At 42.4% G+C, this 15,694-nt stretch overlaps 1 protein-coding gene across 1 annotated transcript in view; it reads right to left on the reverse strand.

The window, feature by feature from the left end:
• Positions 1-12,146, reverse strand: part of syngap1b (synaptic Ras GTPase activating protein 1b) — a gene marked incomplete at both ends in the record, with an annotated part of 183,141 nt that extends 170,995 nt beyond the window's left edge. The window contains one exon of the mRNA XM_083902073.1: positions 12,125-12,146. Coding sequence (XP_083758199.1) covers positions 12,125-12,146 — 22 coding nt within the window. The remainder of the gene's footprint in view (positions 1-12,124) is intronic.
• Between the last annotated feature and the right edge of the window lie 3,548 nt (positions 12,147-15,694).

Consider the following 15,694-nt stretch of genomic DNA (forward strand, 5'->3'; position numbering starts at 1 on the left):
GGCAAGAAAACAGAGGCAAAAATCCCACCGAAATCCACTTCCTGCTGAGCGTCCAAGACACACTTTCACACACGAGTGTGTGACATTTCGCTGAAATGGCGATCCTTTTACTCGCAGGTTCTCACTTACTCTTAACAGCTTTGTCATGGAAATTCTTTCATTCTAATTGTTATTGAGTAGAAAATAAAATATTCATTGATTTTTTTTTGCACCGCTGGAAAAAAAAAAGAGGCCTCGTAATTGTAGTTTAGAGCTCTTTAAATTCATGTTTCTTTATGATTAAGGGGAATAAGAGGAATAATTAAAAACGAGAGTGAGAAACGCGGCAGCGACATGCCGCGTCGAGATCTGACCGATGATCACGGCGAACATCCACCACTGTGGAGTGAACTGTGGAGAGTTTCTCAATGGTTTTGCCATGACCTCATGTGACCACTTTTCTCCACTCAGCCCTGGAGGAGACTGCTGCATCAAACACATGAAAACATGCTCGCACTCGCGCGCACACAAAGACTATAAAAATAGAAAAAGCGCTGAATTGAACGGCTCTACAGGTGCCTGATTAAAAAGCCCAACAGTGCTGGAGCTGCCGCTGGAAACCAGCCTGAGCAGAGAGCGCTGTATTCCTCATCCAGAGACTGATTTCCCCGACACTGATGTTTAATCCAGCTTCAGGCTATATTCACTGCACAGAGATGTGTGTGTGTGAGTGTATTTTTTTTTTCTCCTATTAATTTTCAGAGGTCATTATTTTACAGCCTGTGTTAGTGCCCCCCTTATTTTACCGGCCCCTCAAGGTGCTATGGGGAGAATTTTAAAAGCTACTTATTATAATGTACCACTTTGAGTGGATGTCAAAAGAAATGATCAAATACCCCCCCTTGTGTGCTGTAGATATTTAATTATGCACAATATTATTTAACATATATATAGTTTTGTATTTCATAAAAAACTAGTGCTGGGCACTAGGTTAACGCACGTTAACGCATGATACTTTCCCATGTCGACTGACCGGAAAAAGAGGCGTGACATCATGTTTACATGCTGCAACACCGGAGTCCAGTCACTTTTTACCAGTTAGCTCCGTTAGCTGCATTAGCGCCTTTTAGCGGCGTTTAGCGCGCCTGCAGTCGAACTGGAGCGGTCTGTTTTATTAAAGGTGAAGTAAGTAGTTTATAGTGCCATCTAGAGGAGAGGCTGAAATTTACAACAAAGAACTGCTCCTCTGCTCACCCCCTCCCTTCCCTGAGCGCTACGGTGTCCTCGTCGTCTTTCTCCGTGTCAGCAGATGAGGTTCGTGAGGCAAGGGAGAGGGCGAGCTACCGCGGCCGTAGCAGACGAAGAGGAGAGAGTGGAGGCGGGACTTCTGCTACAAGTAAAGAGACGCTTAATTTGTCGCGTTTGTCTATACAGGCTCCCGTACAAACATGGCCATGGTTATTTTACTTTTTGAAACACTACGAAAATGAAACAAAGAATATTATACAGCGACTAGACAATTCAGGAGCACATAATATGAATACAAAAGTGGATTTTGGGTTATATAAACCCATAAATACTACACAGTGTCCCTTTAAATGAAAAGAGCAGCGCTAAGAATAACCAGCATACCTGTGTACTGCGTATGTGTACCTCTGTTTTTAAAGTTTTTAATTTAGAGACTTATTTTAAAAATCCAGAGTCACGTGAACATTACGTCAAACACATAGTCATGTAAACGCATCATGCATTAACATGCCCAGCACTAAAAAAAGGCAAAACGTAGATTAACACGATCAAGTACAGGAAGTTACTGCAGTTGCAATAAGTCTTGGAAGTTTTAAAGCAGGGCTCTCAAACTCAAATTACCTAGGGGCTACTGAGCGTCTCGTGAAAAAAAACTCTTTTTTATAATATAAAAGACACCAAAGTAATAAAAATGTATGATTTTTCAAATCATTTAAAAATAAAAGTTTTTTTAAAGTTTGATATGAAAAATAGATGCTTCACAATATAAATATGTATGATGCTCATAACTCATTAACTCATTCTCCGGAATCACAATGTTTTTCCAATCAAAATGGTGTCCACTCATATTGTATCGTCCATTTCCCTCAAAATAAAAAAACACTTTACAAAACTGGTGGTGAAACCTATGATTGAGGCCATTAACTTTTCAGGAAAATGTTCACTGAAGTTATAAATCAAGCTCCTTTTAAAGTGGAGTCGCCCCCTAGTGGTTGGAGTCAACCAGGAGACTGTATCGATTTTTATACATCACACAGTCAGTATCAGCTGCTTCAACAGTCGTGGTAACATTCAACACTCCATCCATTGAAGTTAGAACAATTTTTAAAATATGTAATTATAATTTTTCCAAAATGGCCGACTTCTGAGTGGGCGGAGCTAGTGGAAGTTCATTAGAAATTTGTTTGGAATCATGAGAGCAACAACTGTACCAAGTTTGGTTCAAATTGGAACAACTATGTGTGACTTATACACAAACGAAAAATGTAAAAATCTATAATTGTATGCAAATTTGACCACTTGACCAAAAAATTCCCCAAAAAGTCCTTATGAAAATTTGGACAAAGCCTAACACACTCACCAAATTTTGTCCAGATCTGACTACTTTTGTCTGACCATAGCCTGACTTCTGGTTGCACTATAGAGCCCTGGGGCTAGGCATGGGTTGGGGCCCTATGCCACTATCGCATGTTTTGCCTACCCGATCACCATGCCAAATTTCAAGAGTTTTTATGCATGTTAACCTCCTCAAAATTGAGCACAACGTCCGTTGGCCCTGACACGTTTCATGCTCGGGCCCTAATAAGCTTTAGTTATCGCGGCACTTTATTCATAAAACAAAATGACAACGTGCTTATTGGCCAGGATTCCAAGTTCCAAGCACAACGTCACAGTGTTGACACAGTCGCGTTGAAGCAGCTCTTTTTCTTGTGGGTACTCCATGTCACAACCATGGCGAACCTCACAACTTTAGGAATGGCAGAACTGGTGATGGAAGATGAAGATGATGGAACACAAATAAAATGGTCGCCAGATTCATCTATACTTCTCGGAATATAGCTGCAGGAAAGCACGCCTCTCAATAAATGGCAGTCTCTTGCGTTACATAACTTAAACAGGTCTGTACACTCGCAGGTTTAACACACAGCTCTCAAACGCAGGGCTAAGTCTACGCATCGGTCGCCCAGTGACTCAATACTACTGACATATGTACTGTAACTTCTCACAGAGCCTCGGGGCATTTGGCTTAAAAACCTCACAGTTCTGAATCACGGGCAACCATGGGATCAGATGACATCATGCCTGCAAACCTTATGAGCCAACCGCATCCAGAGGGAGATCATTATCCCGCATTGGCGGCCCTCTGATTGGCTCGAGGAGCGAGGAGGCAGCTCGTAACTGACCTTTTGGGCTGCGAGTGAATCCTGACAAGATCAATCAAATGCCAAGACACTTTCTCTCCCTCTCTCTCGCTCTGCACAAACCCATTTAGTCATTCCACTCAGGCTTTGCAGCAGAATTGAATTACCCACCCACCCAAAAAGTGTAGCTGAATCTAAAAAAGCCACTCACTTTCAACAGACCACTATGTAGACTGCACTCAAGTATCAAAGGCTCTTTGGCGATACGCAACATGACCATTCTTTACCAAACCAAGTCCTGTGTTTGGCAACAGATAATAATAAGAAGAAGAAGAAGATCAGCTGAGACAGAGTGATGACAAAACCAGACCAAAGATTAAACTACACAAGGCTTTACTCTATTAATTCAAGGTACGTCCGTCTGTCCATCATAACCGCCCAATGGTTCACTTGACAGGCTTCAAACTTGGATGAGATCTGTTCTGTTCCCCTCTCACACAGCACTAACTGAATTATTAACTCTGTCATTATTTGTCACACTTGTTATTATTCCTTCGTCGTCTCAATATCTGCTTTTGGTAAATACAATTGATTCAATATTCAACAGGTGATGCACTCATTATGATACAGACGATGTTCAGTAGCAGGAGACAATTCAGTTGTAAACTAAGCGAGTAATTTGGTCGGTCCAAAGTCAGAAAATTTCAACAAACTGATGAAAATGATTGCAGATTTGACCCCAAACGAAAGAGAAAGAGACAGGGGCTCAAATATCTCCAACAAGCAACAGTGCAAGAGGGAAATTGTACAAAAAAAATAAAACAAATAAACTAGTTTAACCATTTAGATTAACTCAAAAGACCACTGTGGCTGCCTTACTAGGGCCAAACTGCTCTCACGAGGCCTCCATATGAGACTGAGGCCCCTCCCATAACACAAACCACTGTTAATCCAAAATCAAAGAAGCAATACAAACATGATTTCGACACAGATACATCTCCACACATCTCCATGCACGTCTATATTCGACATTACACAGAAACATCACAGAAAAACGCTCATGTATCTACCCAAACACTGTGCTGTCATATGAATGGCACACTCCAGAGTCGCCTGTCTACAAAAGGTCTCGCCCTCTTCTTGTTTGACAGTTAGACCAAAGGCTTGTGGACGAAGGGGGCAAAGAAAGATGGCTGACCAAAGCACATGGTAAAAAAAAAAAAATTATCTAAATAACCTTGAAATGAACTGTGTTAGCTGTTCTTACATGGTGGTTGTAATTAGCGCTAACCTGCAGCTCTGTAATGAGCTAAAACACTGTAGTTTTGAGTAACCTGAGTGGATGAAATATCAGCAAACTACCGCTTAGCTTAGCATGTGAATGCTACTACATGTACCGAATGTGAACACCAAAGGAGAGTAGATGGTCAGTTGCTAGTTTAGCATGCAGCACAAATAGCCACAATCCTGTTGGGGTTCAACCTGGAGGAAATAAAAGTGAAGTGCGAGTCTCTTGGCTGCGTACCAGAGCTCATGTGCTTGCTTACACCATGACAACCATGTCCCAAATCAATCCACAAACCAGACATAATCCCTTTACTGTAAGAAACCCTTTTCATACAGGAACTATGGAAAAAGTTTGGGTCACATATGACAAATAGTTTTATAGCGTTCCTCCTCCTCTATATGTGGCTTTCAGACATACAAAGTCTGGACATTCTCCTGAAATTGTCCAGAGGGGGTGAATGTCGTTAACCTGTAGCTCTGTAATGAGCTAAAAGAACTGTAGTTTTAAGTAACCTAAGTGGATGAAATGTCAGCAAACTAGCCCTTAGCTTAGCACGCTAATGCTAACACATGTACCGAATGCTGGCAAGAACATGACACCTAAGAAAAGTAGATGTCAGCAGCTAATTTTAGCGCTAATGCCTTTGATGATTGAGTCCATGGTTTGATTGGGGTTTTTATAAAATGTGATGTGATGTTTTATCATGTTTCCTGCTCCTCTACAGGCTTTCAGACGTACAAAGTTTAAGAGGCTGAATGTCACCACAACTCAAATGTCCCCTAAAAGTCGCCACAGACATTTTATGTGCTGCTCGCCTCACTTGCCAAAAGGTGCAGGTAATGTCCAAATGAGCCAATTTGGGAAGAGCCCTGGATAATGTCCAGCAAGTGATTGAGCGAGTGTCCTGCCTTACCTTCCAAATGCTTAAATCAGGCTCTACTGTAACTCTCATCTGGATGTTTCCGATCGCTGTCGTAAAACCTGTGTGTCTTCTGCTGCTGTGACCGGCAAAGAAACTGGAAAATGTTCCAGAAATGTTCTCAGCATTAGTTGATGTACTATTATTTTTCGGAATCAGACTATGTCTTTGTCTCTCTGTGTCCCTGTGATGGACTGGGCGACCTGTCCAGGGCGTCCCTCCCACCTTTTGCCCTATGTCAGCTGGGATTGGCACCAGCCCCCCAGTGACCCTCATGTTGGAGGATAAAGCGGTAGAAGATGAATTATTTAATGATCTACGTTTGTCCAGATCTCACCTGGGACATGAGTGCTTCCACTTTGTAGCAAACAAAAAATGTTTTATGCTGCCTCAGTCAGTTATTGACTGACCTCCAGGGCACCAAAGACCTTGAAGTGCTGGATAATGTATGTTTAAACAAGCTTTTAGAAAGCACCTGCTATGCATCACCCTCTGTGCTTATTCATGGGATCGGCCGCACACACCGATGAATATGTAAAATATTAGGCAAACGCAAGGCTGCTGAACTCTGATCGACTTTTTGTCAGCAGGCCAGAATAACCGCATGAAAGCTATTTCCTCAATACCTTGACATCGCTGCATGCCATACGCCTTTGTGGGAACATAAAACAGCTGAAAACGGAGCCTGGTTTGACATTTAGAAGTGCTGACTTCGCACATCAAGAGAAGGATCAGGCCAGCAGTATTTTTGTTTTAAAGATGTTTCCTGAACTTGGAACTTTTGAGACGCGAAACATCAGATCGCCGAAGATCTCTCTTAATTTGACACAGCAAATGTCAATTTTTCCAATGGTTTGCAGAAAGGTAGCCACGTTTGATCGACCAGGTTGATCGGTTGACTAATTACTGGGTTTCCATCAGCCTGTTGTGCATAAAAATACCTTAGGGGTGGGAAATCTATATATCACGGTACAGTTAGGGTTAAACTGACTAGTTCCTTAGCATAGAGCATTTGGGCCAAATAATTGTTTTTTTTAAATAATTTACTGTAATTTGTACCAAGTTCAATGCACATTATAACACTTACTAGTTTTCTCATACACACTGATTTTACCAAACACCTGTGTTTAAGTGTGTTTGTTTGGCTATAAAGTGATCAGTTGCCTCTCTGAGATGCTTCGCTCTCTCCATTTTATTTAGGACGCGTCTTTACGTTAACTGTTGTTTATGCCGAATCAGTGGAGTTCTTTTTAGGGACCGACTTCTCATCCATTTTGTTGTCATTTTCAAGTCATAGCTTCCTGAACTCTACCTGGAGTTTTTGTTCCGATTGGTCGATTTCAGTCTCTTGAGGGCTGGCATGAAGCGGACTAGCGAATAGTGTGATTGTGGCTGAGGAAACAAACTGATAATGTATGCGCATAGAACAGCAATGGATAGAATGTGCCGCAGAGACGATACGACAAACTCTGTGCATTGTCGCATGTTCTAGCCCTTCACGGTCTAATGTCGTCGTCAAAGTCTTGATGTATTGAAGTTGAGGAAAAGTTGGCAAACGCGAAAGAGTGCGATGGAAACTGTACTTGAAATATCGCAGAAACATTCCTCTACTTGGCGCCGGTCGTAAATATTACTACAGTAACACAGGAAACGGCAACTTGTCTTGGTCCTTACAGATATGGACCGTTGCTTATGTCGGAGAACTTGACTTCCAATGAAAAAAGGCATCATAAAGGCAGCATTTTCTTTACCTCAGAGCTCATCGCCAGTCAATTGTTGTCTCGCAGAGCTCCGCTTTGTCCCTAAAAATTCAATGCGAGGGCAATAGTATCTGGAAGAGCGAAAGTTGTCAAAATGTTCTATTCTTGGCTGCACAGTGCAGCACAGAGTTCTACACAAACGTCTCAGCCTCAGAGGATTTACATGTTACATGCTATGGTCAGCAAATGATGGCTTTTCCAAATGCCAACCGCTGTTAGCTGCCGGAGCCTCAGTGACACTGACTAACTGGCAACAAAACAAGACGCAAATTGAGTTGCTTCATCTACTTGTCTTGGTCCGTACAGATATGGACCGTTACTTATGTTGGGAGAACTTAACTTCCAATGAAGATGTGCATGGTATGCATAATAAATGAGCATTTGCTTTACCTCAGAGCTCATCACCCAGTCAACGCTGCCGCTAATTCGATAAAAAGCCGACACCGGTGCACGCACTCATGAAACGGTCGCTCTGAATTCTTTGACAGGACTGGATGGCAAACAGTAATAGCCGAACAGATGATGGTTCTGGGAACAGCCTGTGCAGTGGAGGGGTGTAAGACGGTCCCTTATGTCACATGGGAGAAAGAGAGGGAAGGGGAAGAGGAGGGAAAAGAGAGACGGGGGGAGTGCTGCAGTGCATTGGCGGCGGCGAGCGCTGTCTCTTTAACTATGGCCATGCTTGACATAAGCCGCTGTATCAAACTACTGTAAAATCGACAAGGACAGCGAGAGCTCAGCGGCTCGCTGCTGCTCCTCTCCATAGTGTCCATCTCCACTAGTGGAGGAGAGACAGTGGGGGGATAGAAGGCCACGTGTGTGTGTGTGTGTGTGTGTGTGTGTGTGTGTGTGTGTGTGTGTGTGTGTGTGTGTGTGTGTGTGTGTGTGTGTGTGTGTGTGTGTGTGTGTGTGTGTGTGTGTGTGGTGGTTTAGCAGGAGGGAGGTGGAACACAGTCAAGGAAGGAGAGAATAAGAAAGATTGAAAGGAGGTGTGAGTTTAAGAGAGCGAGGGAGAAGAAGATAGAAAGGCCCATCATTTCTTCTTCTTCCTCTGCTGCTGCTGCTGCTGCTTCTTCTTCCTCTGCTGCTGCTGCTGCTGCTGCTGCTGCCTCCTCCCACTAGCTGCCTGTTCATGTGAGCTGCTACTTGGCATGACTGCAAATGGCTTTGCCTGGTACATTAGCTTTACACACACACACACTCGTCAACGTGGGTTCACATGCATCTGCAGGATGATGTCGAAGAAGATTTTCCCTCCGTCCGTCTGTCTTCATCCATTCTCCCCCAACACCCCCCCCCACACACACACACACACACAGACACACACACACACACTCTTTCCTCCGTCAATATCTCATCGCAAATCAATGCCGCGCTAATATCAGTCACACCACATACTTTATCTCGAGATGTTGAGTCACTGTGCAGCAATAAATATCACACTGTGTTACATAATCACTCTGAGTAACCATGGAGCTCCTAATGTATAGGTATAGACAGAGATGGATAACGTATGTATATACTTTGTATATATATATATATGTATATGTGTGTATGTGTATGTGTATATGTATATGTATATATGTATATATGTATACGTTTAACTTGCACGCCAGAAACTTGTTCATTGGGACTGAAACCATGATAAATGTAAACTGCCGCCAAATATGTAACATCTGTTGGTTTTTCTTTTACACTTAAAAGTGAAGTAAGTAGTTTATAGTGCCATCTAGAGGAGAGGCTGAAATTTACAACAAAGAACTGCTCCTCTGCTCAACCCCTCCCTTCCCTGAGCGCTACGGTATACTCAGCAGGTCAAACGTCGTCCTCGTCGTCTTTCTCCGTGTCAGCAGATGAGGTTCGTGAGGTGAGGGAGAGGGCGAGCTACCGCGGCCGTAGCAGACGAAGCGTAAGAGACGCTACAAGTCAAGAGACGCTTGATTTGTTCTCTCACGTTTGTCCTTACAGGCTCCGGTAGAAACATGGCGTCTCGCTGCTAACAGTGGCTATGCAACCGCGGCCCGCGACCATGTTATTTTACATGACTTTTTGAAACACTACGAAAATGAAACAAAAAATATTATACAGCGACTAGACAATGCAGGAGCACATAATATGTATAAAAAAGTGGATTTTGGGTTATATAAACCCATAAATACTACACAGTGTCCCTTTAAGCACATTATAAGAGATGAGGATTTCTTGAAATGTTGACAGTTATTTTGTGACGTCATTCGTGGTTAGATTCTAACCTTAATTTACTTGGACGATCACCTACCTATCACAAGAAAATGAGTCAGATTGTGTCGTCAAAGACTGTAGACAGGAAGTTGCAGGGACAGACAAACAGTCAGCAATCGGCCGCTCCGCACACGCTTGTTGGAACGTTGACATGTTAACGCATGACTCGTTTCAGTGACACAGGTGACGTCATGTTTACTTGATTCCCGATTGTTAAAATGCGTCTCTAAAGTAATGCAGTTTTTTCGTGCCACGGAGTCCAGGCAGCGCTTACCAGTTAGCTCCGTTAGCTGTGTTAGCTCCTTTAACGCTGGTTAGTAAGCCTACAGTCAAACTGGAGTGGTCTGTTTATTAAACGAAAAAGAGCAGTGCTACAAATAACCAGCGTACCTGTGTACTGCGTGTGTGCCTCTGTTTTTAAAGTTTAGCGTTACTTTAACAGCGTTAACGTGCCCAGCACTAGCCAGAACATAAAGTTTAAACACCTCGTTTTCCGCAGAAAAGTAGCAACGTTTGGGGAGAGCAGGCTGAATTGTTGGATTTCCATCGCGCATTTTTTATTTGCTCATAAAGTTGTTACCTATTGCATTGCGACGTAGTACGACGGCTACATTTTGGGGCATTTTACCGTACTGGAAGCATAGCGAGCGGGAAAATGGTGTCAAATCACTGTTGAGGAAACATTCCTCGACTTATACTACGACAATAATAAACTGAAGCAGCAATGAAACACGACCTTATAAAAGCAAGCGGCTCTATTTTCATCACGTTGTGCTTCTCCTTATGTCAGAGAGCGCTCACTTCCACTATTAGCACCGCAGCAGTGGAAACACAGAAATTATCATTTTTCTATAACCGGATCGTGAATTCGGCTAAAATGTGTGACGCATTTTTAAGAGAAATTAAGCTTTTTGATTCAAAATCGCTGCAGATTGGCGTACTTCCATATGCACAGGGCTTTATAATCCGCGCCGGTTTTGTAGTAAATTGGCAAAAACTAAACACTGAAACAGCACTGTGCGATCACAGGGAACGAGCGCACTCTGTGCCATCGCTGGCAGGTTTTTTTTTTCCCGAAAGGTGCAGCACTGTTCTCCTTCACAATTTCCTGGCAATGATGACTACAAGAGTGGGTTTACACACACACACAAACACACACACAGGCAGGCAGAGAATCTCACCAACATTATGCAACCAACTTCTGGAGCTGCAATTGCCAGAGAAGAGGGCATTTTAGCCATTATCTGCTTAGCAGAGTGAAAAAGGAGCTGAATGGGCTGTTAAATTCTCTGTTTCACGTGCTGCTGCCCGGGCGACAACGGCGATGAGGAGGAGGAGGACGATGACTACAGGTCAAAGTCCACGAAACCTCAGGTCAAGACGAGTCTCCATTTTGGAGGTGTGTGTGTGTGTATGTGTGTGAACATCCGCACATACACCATCACTAACTCTGACACTGACAGTCACATGCAGCAGCAGCAGCACCACCTCCACTCTCTCTCTCTCCATCTCCAGAACCCACACACTGCTCCCTACCACACACACACACACACACACACACATCCACTTCCTGCTCAAATCCCTACAGGAATAACAGGTTACTCACACACAAACCCTCAAAGTCCTTCACGGCGACTCCAAACTTAAGGCCCCCGGCGTTAACGCGTCCGTCTCTCTCCAGCCTTCATGTTACAGGGAATGTGTGTGTGTTTGTTTCATATATGTGTGTGTGTGTGTGTGTGTGTGAGAGAGAGAGAGAGTGTGTGAGTGTGTGTGAGTGTGTGTGGATGCGAGGCAGCTCACTGCAGCACGCCTGCTCACATATAGCATTAGTCACAGTTGCAGTGCAATGATACCAAGGGGGGAATCTGCCTTTACTGTACACTCAAGAGCCTTTCACCCACACACACACACACACACACACACTTAAATATGTGGCTAATTTGAATGATTTGTAATGTGTCAAAGTTAATTTTCTTGCACATGGGAAGCGACGTGATGATATGTTGTTAAAGTTCATGCATAAATATTTCATAGATTAGGAATAATATAGTATAACATATATTATGGAGGGGGGGGGGGAGGGTGCACACCACCACCACTGAGGGAATGCACTTGCATTGAGTGGAGCGTGACACTACCACACACACACACACACACACACACACACGCCGTATCATTACAACACTATAAATGCGGCATGCACAGGTGTGTGTGGACGTTCTTCCTTCCGCCTCGCGCGCGTGCGCCTGTGTGTGTGTGCGTGCGCGTGCACGTGCGGGCATCTATAGAATCGTGCGCTCCGGGCTATTTCCATGCACCTGTCGGCTATGGTGCGGTTTAGATTATGCCCTGCTGCATATGATAGTGCTCGAGAGACAGAGAGAGGGATGGTGAGAGAGGACACAAAAGGAGAGAAACAAGATGCAGTGGATGAGATAGTGTGTGTGTGTGTGTGTGTGTGTGTGTGTGTGTGTGTGTGTGTGTGTGTGTGTGTGTGTGTGTGTGTGTGTGTGTGTGTGTGTGTTTAAAATAGCTGCTGTCTTACCTTGAAAGGGAACATAGGACATGTTCCACCGGCATTGAACGTGGGCTTTGCGTGTCTTTGCGGTCTCTCAGCGCTCAGAAGTAACGTGGAGCCAAATCAGAGATAAATCTGGGAGGAAAATGATGATATGAATAATAATAATAATGATGATGATGGGAGTAATAATAGTAATAATAATGCGAATAATTCAATGATAAGAAAAAATTATAAGAAAAAAATAAACACGCGCTATTTCTTCTTCTCCTTCTTTTCTCTCTATCTGTGTGCGCGTGTGCGTGCGCGTGCTATTTACAGACGGAGCCGCGGGAGAAGCCAATAATATTCCGCTGTTCTAAAAACTGGCATCATAATCCACGACCGCTTACACAGCGAGCCGCTAATCCCGGTGCGTAAAAAAATACAGGATGCACAACTGTGGGTGTGCGCGGGTGTGCGCGTGTGTGAGAGAGAGAGAGAGAGAGAGAGAGAGAGAGAGAGAGAGAGAGAGAGAGAGAGAGAGAGAGAGAGAGAGAGAGAGAGAGAGAGCATGTGCGTGTGTTTATTGCACGCTGCTGCTGCTGCTGCTGAGGAGAGAGAGAGAGAGGAGGGGGGAGGAGCACTGGGCATGCGCGTGCGTGCCTGCGCGCGTTTTTCCAATATCGCGAACCGATCTCCGGGTTGTGTCTACACACACTTTACACACTCACTGTACTGATCAACACCAGAGTGTAAAGTGACCTCTTTAAACCCTGACGTTGTAGTCCACATCATGGAGACCAAAACCTGGTCCTAATAGGACTGAACCTCATTCCCAAAGAACTGGTTAAATTTAGAGCTCAGATTTGAATTGTTAGGTTAACTTGACTGGTTGTGTGTGTGTGTGTGTGTGTGTGTGTGTGTGTGTGTGTGTGTGTGTGTGTGTGTGTGTGTGTGTGTGTGTGTGTGTGTGTGTTTGTGTGTGTGTGTGTGTGTGTTCTTGTGTATTCTTGTGTGTTCTTGTGTGTTCTTGTGTTTATTGTTCTGGCATAAACACTGACCTTCTCAGGACCTGTAGTCCACATGGAGACGAGAACCTGGTCCTAATGAGCAAAAAAAAAAACCTTATTCCCGAGGAACTGGTTAAGATTTGAACTGTGTTTAGTTCAACTTGACTGGTAATAATTAAGAATATATGTGTTCTTGTGTTTATTGCCTCTTTTTCTGGCATAAACACTTGCCTTGTCAGGACCCGTAGTCCACATGGAGACCAGAATCTGGTCCTAATAAGGCAGAACCTCATTCTGGAGGAACTTGCTAAGATTAGCATTATTTTTTTTATTTTCCTCCAACAACAATCAATATTTTTTTAATCTGAAATGATTTGTCAATTCATTCTTGATTAAATACAATAAAACACATTTGCTGAAATATTGATAATTCGTTATCTTCAAGCAGAACTCACTGGCAAATGAAATGAGAGCACAATATAATGAAGAAATTATCATTTTTGTGACCAGTCATACATGAAATGATTATGAAGATAACTGCAAGTCGAAGCCTACAGTGATTTGGGATAATCATGTTGTTATTTAAAATATATCATATTACACTTGATATCGACAAAACCCTTTTTAAATGACATAATTTTATATATTTTTTATTTGTTATTAGTTATTTGCTAACTTATCGCACCAATGGACAAACTGTGTGAGACGTGTGAGTCTGTGGCTGTAAATTGTGACTTCGATTATTGATTATTGCTTCGACAGGTGTTTCCATGAAACTGTAACCTTCAAAGTGTGACATATTTGTTGAAAACAAACACGTTTTCTAAACCATAACGAATAAAATCAGACATTTATCACATTCTTCTCGATTCACTTCCCTTTTCTTCATAAAAACTTAATAAATAATCACCATCACGTGACTGAGCAAACACAGGAACTGCATCGAGGAGAGAAGCTGTGGAGCCAAAATGGCGCCCGCGAGCTGGCGTATGCTGCCTTTCAGTGTCATTGGAAAAATGAAAACGACAAGTGAAACGCGTCTATGAACTTAAATATGTAAATACTAGCGTTTAAATTAAGTGTGTTGGAAATTATAACAACGTAACACCGCAATGTGTTACGTTGTTAGCTTAAATTAGCTTTAATTTAAGCTTAAATTAGCTTAAATTAAATTTAAGCTAACTGCTTCTGCAGGCAGTTTTAGTTACTTGTAATGTGTTGTATTTCGATTTAAAAACACTTATATGTACTTGTGTTATGTGTATTCGTATCACAGACATATTTTTCTTGTTAATTAATGTGTGTTTCATGCTTAATAATCTGTTGAAATTGCGCAACAGTGACTTCCTACTTTCCAGTGTCGGAGGGACAGTGAAGGCAGCACACCGAAGGCAGCACACCTGCCTTTGACTTCAATGTTGACTTTTTGCCGCCATCTTGTGGCCACAAACAGCAACACACCCGCCAAACGTCATTAGTTGCTGAAACCATTATTCGATTATTAATCGATTACTCAATTAATCGTCAAGTATTTTGATAATCGATTCAACGATTTGAGATTTAGACTGTCTTAAATGTTTATATTTTCTGGTTTCTTTACTCCATATAACAAAGAAATCATTAAAACAAAGATCACTGATCAACGTTTTTCAGCAATTTCTGACATTTTCAGGCACACAGGCTCATCAGTACACTACTTTGACTGAGAAGCTGCAGAATTAGGTTACATTTTAATTAGTCATTCAATGAATTCTTACTACGTCTGCTCTCTACCATAAATTATATTGTGGGCACATAAGACAGATTCTCGATATCAATCTGTGAAGTCATTATTTGGCTTCTTCTTCATACTTCTTGAAAACTTATTGTAGCTGGCACAAACGCAAACGCAAAACAAACATCTGGGAGTTTTTTTTTTCCACATTGGCAGACGCCGTAAATGTTCTGCCAGAAAGAAAACAAAGAAAAAAAAGTTGTCATCAATCCTTCCTACAGGACGTAAGATTTATCGCCGCCCATCAGACTAATTTAGAAGGATTCTCAGCAGCACTGTTTGACTAACACCTCACCTGCAACGGTGTTAATCAATGACAACAGAAAACTAAGCTAATGAGTTGGCTTTTTTTCATAATTTCTTTTCATAGATGATGGATTTAAAATATCTTTAAAATGAGCGTTTGTGGCGTTCTATCGTGCAAACTCAGATAATTACGCTACACGTCATCTTTCAAACTGCTATAACTGAGATATTTGACTTCAGCGAGGAAATAATAGATATGATAGATATGGGTTTGCATCTGCCTGAGCTCATCTGGTTATTATTTATAGCACAAACAAGGCCCATAATTCATTTAGTAAGACATATGGTAACTTAGCCATGAGGGATCATAGATAACAGAGAAAACAGCTTGTGAAACGTGACATTTCCTTTTTTTAATTATTTATGTTACATATTAGGTGTGTCAATGCAGAGTATACATGTACAAACATAATTCTTTCAAAAAATACATCAAATTGAACTTGGACTCGACCACTCATCGGAAAAAAGAAGACGACCTCTGCCAAAATAAAGTCTCTTCCTTGACGTTGGCCTGTTTTTAATTTT

Source organism: Microchirus variegatus (assembly GCF_963457635.1).
Source record: "Microchirus variegatus genome assembly, chromosome: 1".
Lineage (NCBI taxonomy): Eukaryota > Metazoa > Chordata > Actinopteri > Pleuronectiformes > Soleidae > Microchirus > Microchirus variegatus.